Source organism: Sceloporus occidentalis, unplaced genomic scaffold (genome assembly GCF_023333645.1).
Source record: "Sceloporus occidentalis isolate IW3139 unplaced genomic scaffold, rSceOcc1.0.p SCAF_5, whole genome shotgun sequence".
In the NCBI taxonomy this organism is placed as follows: Eukaryota; Metazoa; Chordata; class Lepidosauria; order Squamata; family Phrynosomatidae; genus Sceloporus; species Sceloporus occidentalis.
This window is the reverse complement of record NW_028316985.1, coordinates 184549355-184563740: the sequence shown is the minus strand read 5'-3', so window position 1 is coordinate 184563740 and position 14386 is coordinate 184549355. Positions and strand designations below refer to the sequence as shown.

At 43.7% G+C, this 14386-nt stretch overlaps 1 protein-coding gene across 1 annotated transcript in view; it reads left to right on the top strand.

Moving 5' to 3' along the window:
- The window catches only part of LOC149313276 (GDNF family receptor alpha-4-like), a 165152-nt gene that overhangs the window by 136747 nt on the left and 14019 nt on the right, over nucleotides 1-14386 (top strand). The window contains exons 5-6 of the mRNA XM_089526398.1: nucleotides 7699-7808; nucleotides 9798-9932. Of these exons, the coding sequence (XP_089382524.1) occupies nucleotides 7699-7808; nucleotides 9798-9932 (245 nt within the window). The remainder of the gene's footprint in view (nucleotides 1-7698; nucleotides 7809-9797; nucleotides 9933-14386) is intronic.

Sequence of the window (14386 nt, the reverse complement as noted above, 5' to 3'; positions counted from 1 at the left end):
GACCTTCCTCTGTTCTCTCATCCATCCATCCTTCAGTTTGAACACAAACAGTTATGCCTCCTGCAGTTTTATAAGTTCTTTGGTATTGTTTTCCTTTGCTTCGTTCTTTAGATCCTTTTGTTCCATGACCCTAAGTCTTATTCACGACTTATCCACAGGTCACATCAAAATCCATCATTTTGGCCCCCAAACCTTCCCTCAACTTATACGTGAGATCGACTTATAGTTGAATATTTATGGTATTTAAAAACCTCATTATGGCTCATTATGAGCCAGCATTTGAGGGTTGGCCTGGAATTCTGGAGTCCAGGGTTCAAATCCAGCTCGGCCATAAAACCCACTGTGTGACCTTGGGCAAGTCACACTCTCTCAACCTCAGGGGAAAGCAATGGCAAACCTCCTCTGAACAAAACTTGCCAAGAAAATCCCATGATAGGGTCGCCATAAGTCAGAAACGACTTGAAGGCACACAACACACCTACACCAAACCCCAGTGTGATTCCTGGCTTGAATTTCTCTGTTTGTCTGTCCTCCTTTAAAGTTTCCTGTGAAGTTCCACTACCAATGGACACTGATGTGGGTAGCTAAATGGATCATCCATATTCAGAGGCAGTATATCTTTTGTATACCAAACACAAGGGACTTACAATTGGATATGGCTAGCCCTCCCCACAGGTTTCCTAGAACCATTTGGCTGGACACTGCTGCTGCGGAGAGATAACAATGCTAAACAAGAAAAACAGACCTTTGGTGTGACTTAAGAAGACGATTGTTATGTGGCTTAAATCACCTTTGAGTGATATTTATTTAAGTGCACTCCTGTGGCTTAGGAAAGCTGGAGAAGGGCTTTTGTGCCAATGTTCACTTTAGAAAAGTAAATTACAAAATCAATTTAGGAACATTCACGCACACAGCCTTGAAGCCTCCTGTATCAAGGCACCCCAACGGCTGTGCATACTGAAACAAAGGCAAACACTCAGCATCACACCTCAAGTTTGAGGCACTGTAAGTACACCTTGTGGGCCTCTGCATTTCCAGATTTGTGCAGATGACTTAAAAGTCTCCTGTGCCGCTTTTGCAAAGGGCAACAGAGTGTACCTTCTGCCATGAAATTTATAAAGAGAACCATAATGCATAGATTTTTATGCTTGCTTTTACTTTCATCACAGCTCAGAGAAATGAGAGGAGGTCATCAGGAGCAGTGAGCAGAGTCTAGCTCAGCCTCTATTGCATTGGTAGTAGTGGTTGGGTCTGTTTCACAATGGATATTGTGTTAGATCTCCCTGAAGGGAAGTGGGTCGGATGTGCTGGGATCTGATATGGGATCTGAGATTCTTCACTGGGATTGCATAGCATTAAATCACAACATATATAGTTATGTATTGACTGTGTTGCTTATTTGTGTGTGTATGACAACAAAGAATCCTAGAGTTCAAGGAGATCCTAAGGGGCATCCAGTCCAACCCAATCCTACCATGCAGGTATACACAACCAAAGTACTCCTGGCAGATGGTTATCCAGCCTGTTTTTAAAAACCTCCAAAAAAGTATCTTCCACTGTCAGAAAGTTCTTCCTAATATTTAGATGGAATCTATTTTCCTGTAGTTTTGATCCATTGCTGTGTTCTAGTCTCTGGATCAGCAGAAAACAAGTGTGTTCCCTCCTCAATATGACATCCCTTCAAATATTTCAACAGGGCTGTCATCTCACCTCTTAACCTTCTCTTCTCCAGGCTAAACATACCCAGATCCATAAGTCTCTCCTCATAGCGCTTTATAGTTTCCAGATCTTTCACCATTTTGTTTGCCCTTTGGACATGCTCTACCTTGTCAAAATCCTTCTTAAATTGTGGTGCCCAAGAAAGATACACCTAGTGGAACGGCAGCTGCAGTTAAAAATGCACAGCATACAAAAGTTGTGCACTATGTAGCAACAGAATTACAATGCTAGGTAGTAGATTCTGGCAAGATCTCCAAACCCCCACTTACTAGTAAGCAGCTGCTGGGATTGATAAGGATCAATACCCGCATTTCTGAAACCCTGTAAATAGGTTGGACCACAACTCTCATAATCCCCCTGTAATGGACATTGTAGTCCCACACCTCTGGAGAACATCAGGTCTCAAAGGGCTGAGCTATACAATGGAGGCCCTTAGGACCAAACTGCACATGGCACCAAATGCACCTTTGCATTTAATCTGCAGAATTATTTATTAAAAAGGCATAGCAAAGAAACATTGATCATTGCCAGGGACACAGCCACTCTGTGGGGCAATTTAAGTCTTTCATTCCTTGCAGAAATCCTAAAGAATATCTGTCTCCTGAAGCTATTATTTTCCTTCACAGTGGAGAGGAGAATCCTCCATTGGCTCTTAATTGGGTCCAGCGAGGGCATAGGTATCATCTTTGAATGTCAACACAGTGTGCCAGAGTAATATTTTATTAAACATCAGTTCAGGCCAAGATAGGAGAATCAACCAAGAACTGCATCTAATATGCACAGGTTTTTATGCAAGGATTAGAATGCAGAGGAGCAGACAGTGTGGTGCATGAAGCCTACAAAAGAGGCTAAAGTCACCACCTGAAGAGTCCTTTGTTTTGGGAACTTCCTTGAGCCATTATTTCAGAGGGAGGAAACCTCATAGGATCTGGGGACTGAACGCACCCTTCCCTGGATCTCAGGGTGGTACATTCATCTCCCTATTCCCCCACCACTATATAGCATCTCCCCAAAAGCAAACCTTGATTTTGCCATTTTATATAAGGAACACCATTGGACTATGCCTTTATATTTTATGGGACTTGAGCATCCATGGATTTTGGTATCCATGGGGGGTCCTGGAGCCAAACCCCAGTGGATACCAAGGACCCACTGTACTGAAAATGCACCCTGCACCCTATAGAGGTCTTGCCAGAATTTGGGAGATCCCTTCAACTCCGTGGCTATTTTATGTCCACAGAGAATTTTTTTCCCAAGCAAGAAGAGAACAGAAATTATTTCTGGTTTGAGTAAGAATCCTTGGATGTTGTTGTCCAAGATGAAACAGGGAAGCCAAATTCTGTCCACATCCTCCCCTGACTATTGAGAAACTGTCTGCCATAAGTGGCAGAAGCAACCATCCAGTGGATCAGGTCCCACTACATTTTGCATTATGCTCCACCTGCAAGGCCCCAGCTGAGATCCTGGATTCAGATCCCGAACAAGCAGAACTAATAAAAGTGAAGTCGAAGGCTTTCAGGACTGGCAGCCATAGTTTTTGGTAGGTTTTTCGGGCTAAGTGGCTATGTTCTAGAAGAGTTTGTTCCTGACATTTCGCCAGCATCTGTCACTGGCATCTTCAGAGAACACTGGCATGGAAGTGAGTGGGGTATGTGTGTGTGTACACATACATGCACACAGTATGACCCTGGGTTGGGAGGAGTGATTTCCATTAGAGATTTAATTAATCTCTAATTAAACAGACCCTAATTCTCTTTGCATATCCTCCCACCCTGAAGCCTTGCCATCCAACAAGAGAACAATACACAGATTAACATGGAAATCACTCCTCGCTACCCACGGTCACCCAGGAAGACCATACTACAGGAAAAGGAAAAGGAGGAAGAGAGGGAGACCATACTACAGCAGTGGAGCATAGGGAGTCTTGGAGATGTCTCATCTACAGGGTCGCCATAGGTCGAGATCTACTTGAGGGTGGATAACAACAACAACAAATACTACAAGTGGATTTATTCAGGAAGGAAGAAGCCACAGCCCTGGGTTTGCAAGAGCTGAATAGCGGCATTTGATGATAGATGAATCTTAGCAGTCTCTCATTCATAGGGTTGCCCTCAATCACAGTTGACTTGACAGCACAGAACAACAGAAACCAAAATGAGACTAAGACTAGGATTTGGGTTTATAAATGGCAGCATGCTCACATAGCTGTGCATCCTCATAGGCATCGCTGTGGCTGTGAGCAGAAGGAAGTCCACTGGGCCCCAGGCAGACAATGTGGCCTCGGTCCAAGGCTGCAGCTGGGAGGTCAGTTCCCACTGGATCCTGAATGATAAGGGAGAGTTTGGCCTCTTCCAAGGTTGTGCAGCACTTTTTGATTTGCAGCTGATCAATCTGCATGGGAGGAGGCAGCCCAGGCTCACTATTAATCCCAGGCATCAGCAGAGAGAGTAAAAACATATTGTTCTTTTGTCCTTCGCTTTGCCAGAAGAAAAAGAGTTGAGGAAAGGACTTTGACTTAAACACCCCTTGGTCTTGAGATGGCTTGATTTATCAGTGAATTGCAATTACCCAGAGGGAACTACTATCCTTGGTGATGCCGTATCAGGGAATAAGAACCGTACATCACGGTCACAATCCTGTGGCATCTTGCAGCTAAGGTCCCTTACAAACATTTGTTGTCAATTGGCATCAAGTTGACTTTGACTTATGATGACCCAGTGAATGAAAGATCTCCAAGTCACTCTTGTCAGCAGCCCTTGCAAAGTAAGGGCAGCTCATGGCTTTCTTGATTAAGTTCATCCATCTGGAATAACAACAACAACAATTTTGTTTCTTTCCCTCCCTCTCCTTAAGGCTCAAGGCAAGATGCAACATGTTAAAATACAAAACACAGTTCAAAAGAGAAAACACATAAAGCAACAGTTAAAATACAATACTATAAAACCATTAAAAATACACTCAAATGATACATTCTTTAAAATATACCACTTAAAAAGTTATGATTGCAGCCTCCCTCTCCTCCTCCTACCTTCTACTTTCCCAAGCATTATTGTCATCTCTCCTCAAACTATGCCTATAGTACAATAGTCACAGGCTGCATCCACACTGCAGAAATAATCCAGTCTGACACGACTTTAACTGCCATGGCTCAGTGCTATGGAATCCTGGGATATGTAGTTTGTGGTGGCACCAGAGTTCTCTGACACAGAAAGCTAGAGATCTAACCAAACTTCAAATCCAGAATTCTATAGCATGGAGTCATGGCAGTTAAAGTGGTGTCAAACTGCAATAATTCTGCAGTGCAGATGCAGCTGGGGGGAGAACAAGACAGTGGAAAGAGGAACCCTATTTGAAAACATGTGATACTTAGGCAGCAGTCAAAGGACAACATCTCTTTGAAAGTATTGGTGCATGAAGGATTGTCCAAGTTTGGTTTAAAGGCAAAGACCCTAAGAAGGGAAAGCTCCAAGGGGCATGACATTGCCCAATGAATGACAAACTGAACAGGGCTCCCTGGTCTCTAGGTCAGGGTCATTCCCATTATGGATCAGACCTTATTGGCCATAATCCCATTGCTTTCTTGTGTTGTGTGCCTTCAAGTCATTTCTGACTTATGGAGACCCTAAGACAAACTTATCATGGGGGTTTCTTAGCAAGATTTGTTCAGGGGAGATTTGCTGTTGCCTTCCTCTGAGGCTGAGAGGGTGAGACTTGCCCAAGGTCCCCCAGTGGGTTTCATGGCTGCGCGGAAATCAAACCCTGCTCTCCAGAGTCATAGGAGTTTATCACACAGGACAAATCCCATATAGAAACTAGATTTAAAGTGAAAACAACCCGCTTTTGCAGTTTGTTTTTCACATGACACTCGGGGTTAACCCAAACAGAAAGTAGAAAAAACCCGCAAATGTGGGTTGTTTTTAAGACAACATTTGCGTGAAAGAGAAATAATGCAAAAATAATGCTAACGGAAAACCAACAAAACTTGCTCCTTTTTACTTTTGGGGAAACTCCAAAAATAGTAAGGGCTTTTTTATAATGGCTTTGCGTTCGGGTTATTTTTGCGTTATTTCTCTTTCTACCAAGCATTTGCGGGTATTTAGTACATTTTAAAATCCCATTTCTGCACGGGATTTAGCTCCATGTGCCTCCATGTGATAAACTCCATAGTTCAACAACTCAAAGCACTATGCCACACTGGCTCTCTTAACAAGAAGACCTGATTTTAATGGGTGCCTTCAAGTCGTTTCCAACTTTATGATGACCCTATCAGGGGTTTTTTATGGCAAGATTTATTATTCAGAGAAGGTGTGCAATTGCCTTTCCCTGAGACTGAGAGAGTGTGACTTGCCCACGGTCACCCATTGGTTTTCATGGCTGAGCTGGGAATCAAACCCTGTCTCCAGAGTCGTAGTCCAACATTTAAAGCACTACGCCACACTGGCTCTCTTATCCACTCCTAAATTCCCCCATCCTGGAAGTAGCTAGACATTTTCAAGGTTGAGAAAGACATATTACACATTGCTGCACCGTTGCTCATGGGTGCAATTTATGCATGGATGCACAGGCCCATTTGGTTGCGAATTTGGTGTCTTGGTTCAACAGTACCAGAGGTGTAACTATGGAAGGGAAAGCAAAAGGAGAGTATCGCACAAACACCTGAAGTAAGAAGTCTGCATCTGAAATGAAATTTTCCTTTAATCCCCAGATTTCTAGCACTGCAGTAACTTCAAACTATAGTTAAGAGCACTCAGAACTGCAGTTTCGGCATCCAAAGAAAAAGTGTGGGCACAGGGACCCAGGGAATAAACCCACAGAAAACAAGAGTTTTTGGTGCAAACAACGTTCAGTGTTTCACTATCTGCAAAGCTAGAAATTTGGAGACTGCAGGAAAAATTTATTGTAGGAGGAGTAATTTTTATCTGAGGGAAATGCCTTCATTTTGCTGACCCTCAATAGCTGCACCCCTGAGTAGCCCCATATTACCACTTTACATAAGATTTGTGCAGCACCATTAATGCGTATCTTAATGTGTGAAGATTTAACACTAGGCAACCCCCATGTAGAATTCTGGCCTGTGTACTTCTTTTTAAAGGATTGCTATTATTTCTGCATTTGCCTGAAGACATAGAAATTAACATATGCAAATCCTGTGCAAAATCTCTGTCCTCTTTTGGTGACATTATACACAAGACAGTGCCGGCAGGAATTGTCTGTTTCTCTCCAGTTCCACTGTACTCCATTTTCAGAGAAAAGGTAAGTGTAGGCTGCTGCCACGCTACTGAATTAATGCAGTTTGACACCACTTTGCCTTCCATGGCTCCATCGTGGGGAGTCCTGAGATTCATAGTTCGTTGCAGCACCAGAGCTCTCTGACAGAAGGCTGGATATCTCACAAAACTACAAATCCCAGAATCTCATAGCATTGAGCCATGACAGTTAAAGAAGTGTCAAACTGCATTAATTCTGCAGTGCAGATGCAACCTAAGAGCAATTTGTGACAGGAGCAGGAAAGCGTGGTTGGCTGGACCTCCCAACATTTTGTGGCCAGTTGGGACTTTGCTCCAAACTTTCCCACTCATAAAAAATCCCACTGAAGGCCCGTTGATATGGAACTAGGATGCTAGATCTTTAGCCCTAAAGGGCCCATGTACACTATAGCAATGATGACGTTTGACACCACTTTAGTTGCTGTAGCTCCATCCTATGCAATCCTGGGATTTGTAGTTTTACAGGGTCTTTGCTCTTTTCTGCCAAAGAGTGTTGGTTGCTCACTGGAGGCATGGCAGTGAAAGGAGTGTCAAACTGCATTATTTCTACAGTGTAAATGCACCCTAAGAGGCATTATTGAAAGTACCACTTGCAAGCACTGTATCCTTCGGTTTCTTAGCTTTACATATGGGCTGCAGCAAACTGAGCACAGTTGTTAATTAAACTCCTTAAACTCATTCCTTTTTGCATTTCTTCTTCATTCTCTCTCAGATCCCGGTACGCCGAATTCCAGTTTAACTGCCAGCCATCCACGCAGTCAGCCACCGGATGCCAGAGAGAAAACTATGCAGCGTGTCTACTGGCCTATACTGGAATCATAGGTACAGTTTTGCAAAGCATGATGAGGCACAACTGTAACACCGCATGCAGTTCATTGCCTGCTTCTTCTTCTTCTTCTTCTTTTAAAATACAAATGGTTGCTTGTATTTGGTGTTTTAAAACTCACTGTTGACCTGCTGGACTAGAACATGCACCCAGAATTCAATTCCACGTCCCAAACGGATTTCAGAGTCGAGTGCAGAAGCAATTACACTGAATCAGATCAAAGATCTAATTCAGAGTGCAAGGTTTGCAGGAAGACATGGATCTTCGTAATGCCGACAGGAGAAGGTTTTCCCTAAAGCGCTTGAATCTCACATTTGTGGCTGACCTCTCACGAAACACATCTTCCAGCATGATTGGGTTGTCATGCTGGGGTCCAGCTTTAGAGATGTGGGATCAACTTATTTTTGATCCTCAAGGGAGTTCAAGACTTGCACAGAGACTTGCATAGAGCATGTAGGGGACTAAAACTCCCACAATCCCTGGGCTGCATTAGCAATGCTGGCTGTGGATTCTGGGAGTTTTAGTCCCAAAAAGCCCCATGATTTTGCTATGCTCTGGGCTTATATAAAGCCTCTTTGTATTTCTCACCAGCTTCTCTGTCCCATATGTTCCAAAAGTCCCATGACTTATTTTGGTACAGCTGGATTCAGGGTTGTTTCCTACTAAGAAGAAGGACTCAGCCTACAAATCCCAGAATCCTCTGCAACAAAAAGGAAGCAAGACTCAGCCCATAAATCCCAGAACCTTCTGCAGCAAACACTTTCTGCATGCTATTTCCACTGAAAAGATGGGAGAAATGAAATGCAATTTGGACTGGGGAGAAAGACCTTGAAGGCACCTGATCCCATCTGATCATGGAAGCTAAGAGGAGTCAGGCCTGGTGAGCATTTGGATGGGAGACCGCAAATGAATACCAGGTTTTCCAAGCAATGTTTCAGAGAAGAAACTAGCAAAACCACTTCTATGGATCCCTTGCCTAAGAAAACCCCATGAAATTCATAGGGTCACCATAAGTCAAAAAGTGACTTGAAGGCGTATGCACAGAGACAATTTATAGTCAATTGTAGTAAACAAAGGGGCTAAATACCCTAAAGACACCAGATCCCAGTTGATCTTGGAAGCTAAGCAGGGTCAACAGTACTTAAATTGGAGACCACCAACAAAAAAACCCATGTGCTGTAGATTATATTTCAGAGGAAGAAACTGACAAAACCACCTCTGTGTATTCCTTGTGTAAGAAAACCCTATGAAAATCATGAAGTTGCCATAAGTCAGCAGGCAACTAGAAGACATACACACACACACACACACACACACACACAGAAATATGCAAGTTGTGCGTCTTTCAAGGTCCAATCTCATGGTTGCAATGGACAAGCACAAACCATCCATCATCATCATCACTTTATACTGAACCCTATATAAAAGATCTCAGGAGGCTTACAGATAACAATCTGAAAACATATCCAGGGGTAGTTGTGTTGACCATATAGCAAAGTACAATAATATCCCAAATCTATAAAACAGTAATAATGGACCAACTGAAATGCATGCTGCAAGCTTTCGAAGCAACCCTAGTATCTTCATCACACAAATTAAAAATCATACAGGAGAAAGAAAAAAATAGGCCTGCATTTTATTAAGATGGTTCTGTTCTTTTGGTGGTTCTCAGTTAAGATGATATGGAGGGATATCTAAGCAGGCAGGCCATTCCTCCTTCTGGCCATGTGAGTTCTGGGAAACAAAAAGTCCTAATGTCCAAGAAATAAAACTTTAATTCCATTAGCAACACCAAAAGATGCTTCCTTTGACATCCATGTTGCCTCTGTCCTTTGTCTAGTACTCAAACCATGCTGGCTCTAGATGCATAGCTGCAACAATGAATTCAAGCCGTGATGCTTGTTGTCCCCTGATCTTTCCTTCCATTTCTGCTGACTAAAAGATATTTTTATTCTCTTCTTTCCCACCCTCGACCCCTCTGGCAGGTAGTCCCATCACCCCAAATTACATTGACAACTCAACCTCCAACATAGCACCCTGGTGTACATGCAATGCCAGCGGCAACAGGCAGGAGGAGTGTGAGACTTTTCTGCACCTCTTCACCACGAACATCTGTCTCCGTGAGTATCACATTGGAATGGTGTACAGCTGGATGCCCATTCATAACATGTCCCATTATTAGCTGATGCAGTGGCTGATTCTTTCAACAGACTTTTTCCTGTGTCGTAGGGCATGTCTGTCGTTGCTCCTGTGTGCCTTCAAGTCGTTTCTGACTTATGGTGATTCTAAGGCAAACCTATCATTGGCAAGAGTTGTTCAGAGGGGGTTTGCCATTGCCATCCTCTGAGGCTGAGAGGATGTGACTTGCCCAAGGACACCCAGGGGGTTTCAATGACTCGAACTCTGGTCTCAAACCACTACTCCATGCTGGCTCCTAGGACATGTCTACATGAGCCATTTACACTGGTTTTCCCCCGCCCTCCTGTCACCCTGTCTACATACAACAAAGAATGGAGCCCCAATTCAAGTGTGGATTGTCCTCACATGAGAAGGCCAGTTTGGCACCATCCCTTAAATCGAATTGTAAAAACTGACCTTTTGCTCTGGATTTTCCTGGAAAATCTGGAGCACCTCCAGGCGGCTGTCTACATGCATGTCCCACTGTGCCACGCTGTGCCATTGCCACAGGAAGGAGATGTTCCGAGATTGCAATGAGGTGCCCAGGCACTTGATTGACACTGTGTAACTCATTTTCAACCTCAGCCACCAAGTGTCGCTCCAGATTGTGGAGGCAGTGGGGTGAATTCAAGGCAGTTTGGGGGCCAGAATACACCTGGAGCAGCCCAGAGTATTTTGGCTAGTGGAGACCTGCCTGTACAGTCATTTTTATAATGCTGTAGCAAGTGGAGCTATCCGAGTGCTGAACCCTATCGCCAAGATAACTTCAGCACCTTGGATAGCTTTTTAAAAAGCCATTCAGATTAAAAAACCAGCATGTGCTCACCATCTCACTGACAGGAAAGCTATTTGCTGCCACAGTGCATCTGATGGTGATTAACGTTGGCCGCAACCCTGTTCGTTTTGTGTATCTGTGTAAGCGTGCAGTTGTACTTTTTCAGACCCTGTGTAACGGAGATATTCAATTCATGGTTGCATGAGCAGAGTCCCACAAGTGTATGCCTTTCACATGCAGCTGCACATTCTTGGGTGATGTGTTATAATTCATCAGTGCCTTCCGTGTGCCACTTGAGTCCATGAGATTGCAGAAAGAGCCACTGTGCATTGTTCCCAATTGCACGAGGAGACAAGAAACAGGTACCTTGGCAGATCATGCCATTCATTGCATAATGGTGGTATTGAGCAAAAGGATGTTATAGCACAACCATTGTATAAATATTCAAGTTTTTATTTTTATTGTATTAACGATTTTACTGTACACCGCTATGATCATCGCGGAATAGCGGTCTATAAATAAAACATATTATTATTATTATTATTATTAAGTATAAATGAATATCCTATAAGCATGTTGTTGTTGTTGTTGTTGTTACTATTGTTATTATTTCTTACCCACTTCTCCACATGGATTGAGGCGGGGGCATCAACAGCTAACAACAGCAAACAACAGCAAACAAAAAACTGTTCCTGAGCCATTTATTATGAGGAGGAGACCAGTGTGTATTAACTGCCCCTACACTAACCTACTGGTTCTTAAACTCTTCCCAGTTTCTTCCTTCCGCCAGAGTAGAATGAAAACAAAGGGAAAAAAGCCCTTTGGAAGCTGGACACCTTCCTTGCCCTTGGGGCTGTGCATTTTATATGTATTATCCTACTAGAGAGGCCCCTTCCCCACCACCTTTCCCTTCTCCTTTTGTGTCGTGTCTTTTTAGATTGTAAGCCTGAGGGCAGGGAACCGTCAGATTAAAAAGATTGTATGTACTGCACTGTGTAAATTTGCAGTGCTTTATAAATAAAGGTTAATAATAATAATAATAATAATAATAATAATAATAATAATAATCTGCTCTGGATTTTAATCCAAACATTAAAAGAACTGATCAGGATGCCAAATCTAGTTTGAGAGAGTTCTTGGTTCTCTCCTTTAGAATTGGCATTCAACTCTGGAGTGAATTCCCTGCTCCACAGACATGGCATGCACCAGCCACCATGGGTTACAGAACAAACCAAACTCAAAAACATGCCAGGTGTAGGTAATCGGGGTTTGGCAAAAACCTGGGCTGCCGCCAAGGAAAGAACCAAGGCATTTCCTCTTAACCCCAAAACAGCTTCAGCACCATGGATGATGATTATAATAGTGGCAGTGGAATTTATTGACACTACTTTAACATTGCTGCATCCTACAGAATCCTTGGTTTTGTGGTTTGTTGTGGCACCAGAGCTCTCTGACAGAGAAGGCTAAATAGCTCACAAAGCTATGAATCCCAGAATCCCATTGCATTGGCCCATGGCAGTTAAAGTGGTGTCAAACTGCATTAATTCTTCAGTGTAGATGCAGCCTGAGACTCAAAGCAATATACACCAGTTAACTAAGAAACATAGCTTTAAAGTGTGTGTGTGTGTGTGTGTGTGTGTGTGATGTGCTTTCAACTCACTTGTCAACTTACGGCAACTTCATGGATTTCATAGGGTTTTCTTAGGCAAGGAATCCTCAAAGATGTTTTTGACAGTTCCTTCCTCTGAAATATTGACTACAGCACCTGGTATTCCTTGGCGGTCTCCTATCCAAGTGCTCACCAGAGCTGACCCTCCATAGCTTCCAAAATCAGATGGGAACTGCTGCCTTTTGCCTCTAGTTTTAGAATATATCAAACACAAAAGTTAAAAATCACATTTAACTATTCATAAAATGTAAACCATTTAAGAAACTGAGGCTGCATCTACACTGCAGAAACAATCCAGTTTGGCCCCCTGTTTTAACTGCCAGGGCTCAATGCGATGGAATTCTGGGATTTTTACTTTTGTGAGCTGTTTTGCCTTCTCTCTCAGAGAGCTCTTGTACCACAACAAACTCCAAATCCCAGGTTTCCGTAGCACTGAGCCGTGGCAGTTAAAGTGGTGTCAGATTGGGTGACTTCTGCAGTGCAGCAAGGGCAGTGTCTTTTAAAGTTCTGACTAAAAGCCAGAGCAGAGTTCAGCCCCCCCTTCCCTACCAACTTCCCCTGGGAAAGACCCCCCTCTTCTTAGCTGAGCATGGCCATAAACCCAGGCTTCTCATTTCCAAGTGAAAGACTGGAACCAAAGGGAAACTTCCTACTCCAGATTGGATGTCTCAGTCCTTCAGAAAGTGGAGTGCTGGGGAGGAGGATGAAGTGGGCAGTCAAGGCTTTGCAGATGTCAGCAGCAAGCATGTGTTTGAGGGGGAAATATCTTTGCAAGGAGGCAGGATGCTTATGCCAAGAGCCATCAGCCTCCCAGGAGAATGTGAGGCTGTCAAACCTCAAGGAGAGCTGACAAGAAGGGTCCTTGCAGGAGACTGGCAACTGCGAGGACATTGTGAGATCTCTCTGACAAGGGCCAGCCTTCAGGCCTGGGAGATGAGGGTCAGTTTTCCTGCATGAAGGCAGAGCCATTATGAGGCTCTTGGCTCCGTTTAGCCTCTTAAATTAGAAGAAGGCGAAGATCGCGAAGGGCAAGGATGAAAGAAATGGACAAGATCCTAACATACAAAGACATGACTCTGAATACTCAAGTGAGGACAGTTCAAGCCATCATATTCCCCATCACCATGTACAGATAGATGCAAGAACTGGGGAGTGAAGAAAGCAGACTGAAAGAAAATCAACACATTGGAGAGATGGTGCTGGAGAAGATGTCATACTGAGGATGGAGCAAGCTTGTTTTCTGCTGCTCCAGAGATTATGTTCCACAGCAATAGAAGAGGAGAAGAGATTCCATCTTAACATTAGGAAGAACTTCCCGACAAGGGCTGTTTGACAGTGGAAGATGCTGCTTTGGAGAGTAGTGGAGTCTCCTTCTTTGGAGGTCTTTAAACAGAGGCTGGATGGCCATCTGTCGGGGATGCTTTGATTGAGAGTTCCTGCATGGCAGAATGGGGTTGGACTGGATGGCCCTTGAGGTCTCTTCCAGGTCTATGATTCTAAAATGCTGAGGATCCCATGGGCTGACAAAACAAATGGGTCCTTGGAGAGATCAAGCCTGAAATACCCTTGAAGCCAGGATGATCAAACTGAGGCTGTTGGACTTTGGCCAGATGAATCACTGGAAAAAACAATAATGATAGGAAATGTGGAGGGCAGTAGGAAAGAGAAAACAACCACTTGTCAGATGGATAGGACTCATTGATAGGTTACGGGCCTTTATCTCCAAGAGCAATTGAAGATGGGGGTCTTGGAGATGTCTCATCACAGGGTCGCCATGAGTCAAGGTTGGCATTGCCTTCCCCAGTGGATGGAGTGAAGAGGAGCTATAGAAAAGTTTCTTTTTCAGACTACAAGTCCCAGAATCCCCCAGCCGAGAATGAGATGGCAATGACAGTCAGCATCCATAAATGAGTGGGAAAGAGTCAGGCTTCCCCATAGGTGTCGGGTTGCTG